Below are 11,711 nucleotides of genomic sequence, written 5' to 3'. Positions count from 1 at the left end.
CACCAGCCAGGAGTACTACAGACTTATCGGGGAAAAATATAGTAGAGCACTTCTAGCTGCTGGCTGATGGGAGTAAGGTGGGTAAAAAAAACACAGCCTCAGATTTCCTGAGGGCTTCAACACCATCATTTGTTTAAAAAAAAAAATTAATGAATGTTCAAAAGATAGTGAATGATGCCAACATTCTGATAGCAGCAATGCCGTTTAGTTTTCTTTTAAGATGGGATGAAAAAGTTTGTGACGGTACTTTTTTGGGAACAGGACAAGGAAGTGATGGCAAGAGGCTGGGGTTGGGGGAAAAATTTAGAAGGCTGCAAGAGGCTGAATTTTTTTTTTGTGCTACTTGATTGAATGCATGAACCCTTTGTGCCTTTGACCATCACTACCTAATAATGCTACATTTAACCATTTGCAGCCCATTTGGACTTTGCCATTTTGTTCAAAGAGCAAGCTTCATCTTCAGTTTGATAGAACACTTGATCTGCTGGAGCATTTTTGAGGCCAGGAGGGTCTCTGCTCTCTGCAGATCACATCATACTGCTTTCAGTTACCACGATGGGGGAAGGTCAAACAGTGTTTGATCACATTGAAAGATAATGAAAGGCTAAGTTTACATATCCAGCCGCTGTTATGGGCCACACTAAGCCACTTTGAAGGTTTGAAAATGATTACAAGAAAAAAAAAAACAAACAAAACAACAACCTCTCTAGCCTGGCTTATAATAGATGCAGCAGGATTTATGCACGTTCTGCAACCAACCATTAGAGGAGAACAAAAAAAAAAATGTCAAAAGGCAGGGATAACAGGAAAGTTACCAAATTTTTTAATTTCCAAATGTAATTTGAATGATGATTGTGGTAATAGTAACACATTCAAGTTTCTACAATAAACTTCAGTCTACCTCAGTTTAAGAAAAAAAAATGTGGCAACACATGGTGCATAAAGACTGCTGTGTGTGTGTGTGCGCGTGCGCGCCTGTGTGTGTGTGGTCGACAGAGCCATGCTATTACCTCTGAACCTTTTTTTGTGATGTTTTTTGTGCATGAGATGATCAGAATCACCATGCTGCACTGATTTGAGGGGCACAGCGAGCAAAAACATTTGTTTCATCATTTTGTTATCTACCTCTTAGGTTCATGTTGAAATAGAGGCATTACTACATAGACTAGATAATTTTCCCAAAGATCATTGTTGTACAGATTAGATAATTTTGAAAATGGTCTGAAGTGTTTTTCCTGCATCTCTTCTTTACTAATTGGTTTAAAAACCACAAACTTATGTTGTAGTTTTAGCAAAGAAAAATGAGTTTCTTTTCCTTTTTTGACAGTGACCTTCATCTAGCCTTTAGGATAATTTTTTTTTTCTTACAATGAATTTAAAATTACTGAAGTATGGGAAGTACATAGCATTTTAATTTTTGTTGAGGCTTAAGTCAGTCGGACGTTCCTTTCTTAACATTTGAGAAGGATTTGACTTTGTTATTTTCCATTAAAAATTACTTTACAGATAGGTGCTGCATTTACATCTGCTGATTTAAATACTGTCATCTCTTAAATTTCTAGACTTAATATGGTATCTCATGTTTTTCTTTTCAATTGAGACTTGGTAATTTGGAGTATTTGGGAATAGCTAGAAAGTAAATACTGTAAATGATTTCAATATCCAGAAAGTATGGATCATTTTTCATCTGTAATGTGCCCCCCAATGCAGCTCTACTTGCCAGATGCCTCTGAATGGAATAAAGAGTTTAACTCCTATCATCAGATAAAGTTGTGTGGTGTTTTTTTAAATTAATGAGGCATAGGGACAGACTGTCCTGAGTATTCACAGTGCTTTGATCCAAGTTGGTTTTCTGTCCATAACTGGATAAGGATGAGCAGTAACCCACAGGTATTCCATAGCTGCTAGGACAGACAGGTTACAATGTTTGCACTTCCCAAAGCAAGCAGACTTCTGTGGCTTGTAAATGATCTTCTCCCTCCCATCTAACAATGGCATATAGTCTGTAGGACAACCTATGCTTCATGGTTTGCCTTGCACTGTTCACTTAAACTCATCTGCTGTGTAAGGAATGTGGACTTGACAGTCCTGACTGTCAGGACAAACACAAAGGAGATCAGAAATGCAGTGATTTTGGCGGGGGGGAGAGGGGAGGCAGTTTTTTACTCAGTCTTTACTCCAGTGGTCCTGCAGCCATGAAGCTGTGTCATCAGTGTGGCCCTAGAAGCTGGACTGGCACAACCAGTCACACTGGCAAACAAACGTGCTGGCAACCTCTCACCCCAACCATGACCACCCAAACACACCACTTGCCAGTGAGGTGGTATCACCTCTTCATTTAGATCCTTGTTAACATTATTTAAGAGTAGAAATGAGACCAGCTGTTTAATGGAATGCTTACACATGAGGGGGAGGAGTTGGGGAATGAAGGACCATCATGAACTACACAATTCTCTATCTTTTCAGGACTGGGAAGCCCAACTTGTTTTCCTAACTCATTCACCTTCCTACTTCACAGCCCCTTTCCTGGGACCAACCAGCAGAAAGAGGGAATTGAAGAAATTATGTCTGTAGAAGGCATTGCATAGAGTATCACATTTCACAGGGCACCTGAAGCTCATTTCTCCATCTCAGTATCAACCTTTCTTCTCAGAACCAGCAACAGAAAAGGCAAGCCTTGCTCTGTACTGCCGGTCCATTTGTGACAGTCCAACCCCTGACTGTTTTAAGCATTGGCTTAATCATGACATTTTTATTTGCTTTTAACCTTCCAGAGCTTTTATTCTTAAGCTGCAATCTCCAAGGCATGCGCTCTTTGTATCAGTTTCCATTAAACAGAGCATGTGTGCAGTGCAAGACAGCCTGGGCTTGATACGGCACTAAGGGTGTAGGATTCTTAAACATGAAAAACTGTTGAGAAAGCACTAAAGCTGGGCTCTAACAGAGATATTAGCTCAAGTGATGGACACAAACATGGCTTGAAAATGAAGTTACTCAGACGCAGTGCAGGACACCAGAGAAATGATGACAAAAGTTTCACTTAGTGGCTTCTCCTGTTTATTTCATCAAGGGATCCTTCACAGAGGCAAACCTACAGCTACCTGTCCAGAAGGGCTGAATGCTGAATCTACACACTCATCGCACAAGCTGATTGGTATTTTTATTTTACCCAGAAATCACCTGATCTATCCAACTGAAATCATTCCCGAATGAGGGCTCTAGTGTCGCACAGTACTGATCACCCAGACTTCTGGGTTAATTCCTACATCCCAGCTTCTAGGACTATCAGGCCATAGTTTCACTAAGGCTGCCACGTAATGTGGTTTGGGCATTGCAGCAGCTCAGCAGAGATTAGAATTGCTTCTTTTAAATGAATGAGGGTCAAGTTCTTTCCCTGGGCTGGCAGTTCTGATTGTTTAATAGCAACCAGTGGATGTTCATAGAACTCCTTTTCACAATATCCTTTGCCAGTTAAGTCAGCTATATTTGTTTATTTTACGGGGTTTTGTCTCCTCTGTTATTTTCATTTTTTGTCTTATCTCACAGACTAGTAACCTTTTTCACCTCTCAGAGTCCTAGCCTCTTCACACAGCTGTTCCCTCTCTTACTGCTCTTTTCTGGGTAGTCCTTTTGTTACTGCTCTTTCACATAGGATACTGTATGTGGTTCTGGTTACTAAATGTGGGTTCATATAATGGTGTAATATTTGCTGAACCTACCTCTATTGCTTATCCACAGCAGCAGTAAAAGGCAAATGTTTCAGGGAATGAGTCAAAGTTACTCCTACGCATCCCTCCTAGGAGGAAATGCCTGATTTAGAACCCATCAGGCTCTAAGACAGCCAAGGTGATTACTTTCAGGAAGTATCATGAAGCATTTTGAAAACCTTTCTCTGCAGTTATATTTCCCAACAAAATATTTGTTTTGTGGGCAAATATGTTTTATCTGCAAGTTTAATTACACTTCAAAAAATACCCTTTGCTTAATTGCAGAACTATCTGCTGTCTTGTGTCAAAGAGCAGGTGAACTTGTAGGCAGTCATTCATTAAAAAACAGAGGTTGGACACAGCAAGAAAACATGACCTGAAATAGAGAAGTGGGGTTTGGTTTGTTTGGATTCTTTTAAACAAACACACTTCCTCCTGAACAACACAGCTACAGGCACAAAACCCATACTCACTTTGAGCATTACAAAGAGAAGCTGCTCTGCAGGGCAGAGATGCAGACAGGACTTACAGTAATTTGTGGGGCTATGGGGAGAAAAAGGTGATTACCCTCAGGATCTTGTTTGTGCTGATACATTGCAGAGCAAACTTCTCCAGGAGAGAGATCCTAATCCAGTGATTAGGATCCTCTAGTGCAGAAAAGCATCTTGTCTTACACAGACAAATTGTTTACCACCTGGAAGTTCTTTAACTGGTTATCAGACTATGCATCAGTCATGCTAAGAGCACACTGACCAGTGACTTCTGAAAGTGCTGAACAGTCCATTAGCAGCAAGTAATACTCAGTGACCAAGGGCTTCCTATAGAACCTCTTTCCCACTTCAAAGAGTTGAAGGTTTTCACTGCCAGTGTGTTGTCTCAGTGTCCCATTTCAGAAAGTACGTGAGAGAAATACTAGGAGGAGTCAACTGCACATGCAGAATGAACTGAATCCTTTCACATGAAAACAAGTAACTGAAGCACTTCAGTTTGGGGCTTTTTTATTATTAAAATCAGGTTTGCATTGGCTGGAAAAGTGATTTACTGTTCTGATAACTCAAAGCACATTTATTTGTCACTGTTGCTCTTGGCTTTTATGTTCTCAGTAACACCAGTCTGTCTTCTGTCCTCCCTTCAGACCATGACCTGCTTTATTGTGACCAGAAGCAAATGGCTTAACACAAGAAGCGTCATCTCAACTGTAATATTTCAGAGTTTTTCCTTCCAGCACTCCAGTCTGTTTTGCACTGCCACTACAGGGTGTCTTTAAAGATATTAGAAAAACAATTACTCTAGAGCCTGAGCATGAGCTCCAGCTTAAGCAGCTGTCTTTGCCCTGCTCTTCTCACTGCAAACTCTACTAAGACAGTGGCCGCCCTGGGAAGCTCAGATAGGATTCGTTCTTTGACATTTCATGGTTGGACTCTTAAGGGTTTTATTCCAATCTTAATAATTCTATGATTCTGCTCACTTTAGCTTGTTCAGAACTCTACCTAGGCACATCCAATAAAACCACTGGTTTGTACTGATCAACTGTACCAACTACTCAGTTCTCAAGACTGTATGACTCAGGCATACTCAATCTCTTTCCATGCAATAGCTGCCTTAAGTTCTTGTCTCAAGATGATCACTGCTGTTAGGAGTCAGTCCAAATATAAAGTCTTTTGGCAGGGGCTGTGGAGTCATCTGTGCTAACTGGTCATCGTAGGGACCGAGAGTCCACAGCTTCTCCAATTCATAAACTTCTCGTGTCTCTGGCAGCATGAAATGCACCACTATGTGACCTGCACAGAACAGAAATTTACAGTCAATTATGGGAACAGTAAAGTACTACTACACCTTCATCTGAGCAAAGAGTTCAAGCCTTCCACCCCCCTTCTGGCTAGATACAAGATGTCAGCTGATAAAGGTCACTTCCTAAGCTGCTGCTTCCAGCTCTCAAGCAGTGCTAGGAATTGGTCAGTCCTTCCAAAAACTCCAAGACTACAGTAACAAGATACGAAACACAATACTTTAAAATAAGACACTATCACAAGACTCCAAACCAAAGAAATTATGACTTATATGGGACAGAAGAAATACAAAAGGAATTTTACTAGAAAGAGTCCCCCAAGGTGACAGATGGATTTTCAGCTTTGTACTGTCAACATTCTGCTAAAGCCAAGTAATTTTTCCTAGGTGTGCTGCTCACACTTCTCAAGTGGTTTTTACAATTAAATAGGTTCAAACCTTGATGTAGTAAGTTCTTCTGGTTTCATTAATTCTGTGCAAACAACAGCAGAGAATGTTAATTTCATTGTTTGTCTAATGCACTTTTCTGTAGTTATGCCCTTAAATTCCAATTGATTTTCACTTATTACCATCAATAATTATTACAGTTAAATAACCAAGGCTTAACATGAATGGCTGCAGTGCTCCTCACTCATCCATAAGTGAAGTTTTCATCTTTTAGTTCAAAACACCAAGCCAGGGGGAGAGATTCTAGAAGCAGCAGTGAAGGAGAACTACTTTTTGAATGCAGTCTTTTATGAATGCAGTCTTGTGTAGAGTTTCACATCTGTAGAATAAACAACTAAACTCAATTTCTTAGGACTAAGGTTTTACCCCATGTGATGGTATGATCTGGACAGTGAAAAAAATCTGTTCAATAGTTCACTAGTAAGGCAGTGTACAATGAGCCCCCCGTTTACCCAAACATGGATTACAAAAACCTGAGGAAACTGACTGAAGTAGCTTTCCCCCCGCCCCATTGTTACCTTCAATTTATTAGGACCTCTTTTAGCCACTGAAGAGTAGTTACTATTTTTTCTCAGTGCCAAAAATATTTAACGGAAAATCATTTATCTCAATGAATTCAAGCAACAACTGGAATTCCCAAACAACAGAGTACTGTGAACTTTCCACTGCAACCAGGGTTCACGGTGAGATGCTTCTGTCAACAAGGAGCTCATGCAGAACTTGGTTTTTCTCACATCCACAAATATTTACCAAAATCAATGCACAGCCAGTCATCTGTCTCTTTTCCTTCAATCTGAGTACGAGGACTACCATCTTCTTTGAGATGCTTGTACTGAGAAAAAAAAGGAATGACAGAAAATTGTCTTTTGCATTTATTTAAAAAGCACTCAACAGAGAAGCTTGACTTTGATGAGTTGTTTTAAAGCTTAAATGGGTCAGATTACTTCATGCTGGTCCTGAGGTGTGCACAAAAGGAAAAGGCTAATACACACTTGCAGTACTGGAAATTATGTACAGATTTCTCAAATCTGAAATCCTAATGCTCTGAATTCCCATACCATTGTCCAATAATTTTGCAGGTATTATCAAGATGAATACTAAATACAACTGCTTACAGTAGTCTTTCAATTACTGGGTCCCTACAGCTGCCACCATCACCAGGTTTTATTTCTAATACCTTTCACTGGAGGTTTACACTGGCAGGTTGAGGATGCAGAAATGGAGATGCTGAGCTTATTCTCTGCTCAGATGGAAGGAAGTGGGGTGAAAACAAGTTTCATCCCCTGCCATGAGGAAGGCATTCAAACCAGCCTCCTGCCTTTGAGGGCACATGCACAACACTCGCTGCAAGCTGGGGGAAGCAGGACCAGCACACAGACTTGCACCTGGGAGAGGGGAGGGGGCAGCTCAAAGCAGGACTGCACAAGGTCAGCCAGGCAAAGTGGGGAGGTCCCCATGCAGCACGTGGTGGCTTCTGTAGATGCCAGCTTGAGAGGCACAGCTCTCCCCAGCCTGTACATGAAGAACCCAAGCACTCACCAGAGCTGGAGGAATTTGACAGCTCAAGGCTGAAGTATGGTCACTTTCAGATCTGGCCATAACCTATTTGTTCCTCTACAAGGAGTATAGAGTGAAAATGGCTCCACCAGCCCATTCTGCCATGGAAGACAGAACACAAAACAACATGTACCAGCATGGCTGGCTGGCAAATGAGTCCCACTTCACTAAGAATGCAATTATCACAAGATGCAGCTGTTGCTGGTTGTTCCACACAATGTTAGCTGCTGGGTAATGATGCTAGTTTGCAAACCAGCATGGAAAACTTTCAAAATGTTACCTCAGAACCAGTTCTACCTTCCTTTCTTTAAGATGGCTTGTGAGGTATCTTCAAAAGACTCCAACAGTCTGCTCAAAATGCTAAGAAGCCCTGTGTGAACTGCCATCAGCTATCATTAGGCTGATAAGGCTGACCCCTGCTACAAGTTTCCAAGCCTTGTCTTTAGAGGCCGTGTAAGGTGAACAGATTACAATACAGCCAAGTGTTAGCTTCTTCCTCCAACATGAAACCAGGTGGGGATGTGGGCCTTTGCCATTCACAAGCTCCTGGAAGCAGAACAGGAACATGCTACACCTGAGCACCTCTTTGTTTTACTGTGAGTAAATCATAAGGGTTTAGGAATGGTACTAAAGCTTGCCAACTGCCAAGAGTGAAAGGAAAAACAGGGTCAAGAAGGGAAAGAAAGTGGGTGGTGAGAAGGCAAACTCCAAGCTGAGTACAGACAGCTGACTGGGATGGGGGCTGCTCATATTCCTCACCCTGTTATTTTTAACAGTTTCATGGCTCTTCTCAGGCAAGAAAGTTTCTCCCTCCCAGAGTTTGGCCTTCATCTCTAAGCTTTATCTGTAATTTTATTCTGATCTCCATTTCTGTACTGAAAAGTCCTCTTTCTTCCAAACCCAAACAGCAGAGGATTTCTGTGCTGCTTCTCCTCTCCTGCAGTACATGCACAGCAGGGTGACAATTAACCAGTTTGCTTAAAGCTCATGAGGGAATCCTGTGCCTCTTAAGAGGCCAACTTTTTTCCCAGCCTTACAATATACCTGCGAAAGTGGAGATTTTAAGGATCAGGGTTTGAGAACAGTCAGATAAAGCTATCTTGAATAGCTGGGAATAGCAATAGTGCTCACTGGACAAAAATAAAGGTAGAAACAGGTCATCATCACCATCTCACATCATTCATGTTCTAGTCACCCAACCGTGATGTCCTCAGTGTTCTACATACAGAGACATCTGTTTCTAAAATATAATACCTATATTCTGTGTAGTACTGCTAAAGGAAAAAACCCACAGTTACCTCCTAGATGTATTCAGAACTAAATGACAAAATGTTATCAGTTTCATTATACCTGGTACATCCCTGCACACGCAATCCTGGGGAGATTCCTTTCACAACATTTAAAACCATTCCCAAAATTCAGAGAGAAAGCAGCAAGAACTGTCTTACCATTTTTAGCATGTAATTTGCCATTGCATGAAGATGCCGTGTTGAAAATCCGCTCACAATTATAAAATAATCACAGTATTTTATTTCTGGAGATAGCTGGATGACACAGATGTCTTTAGCATTTTCTTGCCTCAGCAGTGCTACAACCAAGTCAATGCTGAACTTTGGAAGAACAGTATCTGGAGCACATGGAAAAAATAGTACAGTGGCAGATTTCCTTTTTAATTGCAAAAGTAAACCATTTAAAGCCATAAAATAACAATTAACTGAATTATAGCCTAAGCTTGTCACTCACTGTGGAGTTTGGTTTGATACTGATGATGGAACACGGAATGCAGATTCTTCAAAATCATTACTACAGCCACCAAAGCTGAGAACTAAGCAATCTTCCAGTAAACAACACTATGTAACAGCGACCTAAATGAAATTTTGGTTTTTGCTAACTTACTTATTTCTTGTTGTTGCCCTTTAAGTCAGCAATATCATCCCACTCATCAATGTAGATGATTCAAACCTAAGTACTCCAGCAGACATTATTAAAACAACAGACAAACCTGAAAATATTTCAGAACAATGGTTTTCAACAATCTGTGATAATACATTGTGATGAAATTGTTCTAGAATCTTAAGTAGAAACAACCAATATTTTGAAAGTGGAGCTGACATGACTTAGAGCGAAGACTTTTTTTATTTGCAGGCTGAGTAATGCCACGTTTTTTTCTTTTTCCCTAGCCTGATCTGGTGCAGAGCATTATGATATTGTAGACAAAGCTTTAGTCCTTCAACAGTGTAAGGAAGCCAGCTTACAAAACAGTAAACCAGTGAAACTATGTTCTGTTCACACCATGAAATCAGTTTATTTCTAATTTGTCCTAATTAGGTAGATGCAACTTGTATGCACACTTCAGGCATAATTTGAATCTGTCAGCAATGCAAGTCTGCCGCTATAAAATGAACGCTGGTGCAGACTGAGCACCAGCACAAAGCCAAGCTTTACATTTCCCAATATAAAGAAAAAGCCAAACAAGGGAACAATAGCTACAATTATATGCATGAATGGGGATATGAAATTGGTTCAGATCTCTGTAAATGTAAGGCTTTCTGCTCAGGGCACTCTTTCAACATTTTGCTGTGGTCACACATCTTGAGAATTAGCAGCGGCCACAGCTCCTCCAGGCACAGCGGCTACAGAAGCCAAACATTTTCCTGGCAGCCACATGAGAAGCCTCCAGAGCCCGTCCGGAGAACGGGCGGCCCAAACGCCACCAGGCACTGACCGTCAGGGTCAGACCAAGCTGGAGAAGCTCTGCTCAACAGCGAGAGCCACAAACCTGAGCACAGCAGGCTCGTACCTGCGATGAGCCCTCGTGTGTTCCGGGGCTGTTACCGAAGGGGGGATTGCGAGGGCACGGCCCGGCAACCCTGGGGCAGCTCCCCCGCACACGGATCCGCACACGGATCCGCACACGGGCTCCTCAGCCCCACTCCTCACTGTCCAGCACCGCTGCGGAGGCCGTGCCGGCCCAGCGCTGGTGCGGTGACCCGGGGCCCAGGGGCTCGGCCGATCCCACCGCGCTGGGCACGGCGCGGATCCTCCGCAGGTGCGGGCGCCGCTCCGCGCGAACCGCGCGGCCCCTTCTTCGCTCCGCTCAAGGTCCCGCTGCGCCCCTGCAGCGCGGTCCCGGGCTGGGCCCTACCTGCCGGCTGGCGCCGCTCCGCCGCCCCCAGCGCCCCGGGCCCGGCTCCGCCTCCCTCCGCCGAGCAGCCCCGACCCGGCGGGGCCCGGGATGGCGGCGGCTCCGCCCGCGGGGCGCCCCCGGCCGCGGCCCCGATCGGCCGCAGGAGCCGCCGCGCCCCCGCCAGCGCCCGCCACATGCCGGCCCACGCCCCGCCCCTCCCGGCACGCCCCTCCGCTATTGGTCGGTGACGGGCCCGCCCCCTCGTCTCATTGGCGCAGCCGGCTGCCGGTCGGACTGCGGCACCAATGAGACGCTGCTCGGGGGTGGTGGCGCTGCCCGGGCCGGCCCTGAAGTGCCCCTGGGCCCGCCTTGGGCTCGGTAGGATCGCGGGACTATGGAAAGGCTTCGGTTGGAAAGGACCCTGAGGTCATCCAGTTCCGACTGCCTGCCGTGGGCAAAGGCACCTTCCCCTGGACGGTGGCTCAGAGCCCTATCCAACCAGGCCTTGAACACTTCTCAGGGATGAGGCATCCACAACTTCTCTGAGCAACCTGTTTCAGTGCCCCACCACTCTCACAGTAAAGACATTTTTTCCGAATATGTAAGCCTACTATTCTTCAATTTGAAGCCATTTCCCCTTGTTCTGTTGCTTCTCAACCTTGTGGTCTCCCTTGTCCTCCCTCCCCGCTAGCTGCATCAGGCCTGTGGGGTTCTGGAGCCAGAAAACATCCCCATTACCTTGGGGAGACATCCTGAAGGTGGCTGTTCGGTACCATGGCTTGGTAACACGGGCCAGAGGATAGTTAAAGAACATTAATTGTAAAGATGGTTTGACATGCCTGGATTTGAGAGTAAAGATCAGCCCTGCTCTGTAAACAGCACTGTGCTGTGCTGGGTTGTTGGGCAGCTGGAGAGGGGCAGATACAGCACATGGGCACTGCCATATAAACCCAAACCACATATCCCGGCTCAAGCCTTTTGCTCCCTTATATAGGCTACAGTTTTGCCTAAAAAACTGCACCTAGTTTGAAACTAACGTGTTTTTCTTGGGGAAAGTGTGTTTTCTGTTCGTGTAATTCGTGCAT

The 11,711-nt window shown here is 43.9% G+C and overlaps 1 protein-coding gene across 1 annotated transcript; it reads right to left on the bottom strand.

Moving 5' to 3' along the window:
* Positions 1-4,688: 4,688 nt before the first annotated feature.
* On the bottom strand, positions 4,689-10,822 carry MALSU1 (mitochondrial assembly of ribosomal large subunit 1; the record flags this gene model as incomplete). The annotated part of the gene is made up of 4 exons (XM_083867619.1): positions 4,689-5,488; positions 6,693-6,774; positions 8,948-9,126; positions 10,645-10,822. 4 exons carry the CDS (start codon positions 10,820-10,822, stop codon positions 5,310-5,312), a joined length of 618 nt encoding a protein of 205 aa, XP_083723745.1. The 3' UTR covers positions 4,689-5,309.
* Positions 10,823-11,711: the final 889 nt, after the last annotated feature.

The sequence above is a fragment of the Zosterops lateralis genome (genome assembly GCF_965231275.1).
Source record: "Zosterops lateralis genome assembly, chromosome: 1".
Classification (NCBI taxonomy): Eukaryota; Metazoa; Chordata; class Aves; order Passeriformes; family Zosteropidae; genus Zosterops; species Zosterops lateralis.
Note: the sequence above shows the minus strand (reverse complement) of the source record. Positions and strands in the feature narration are given on the sequence as shown.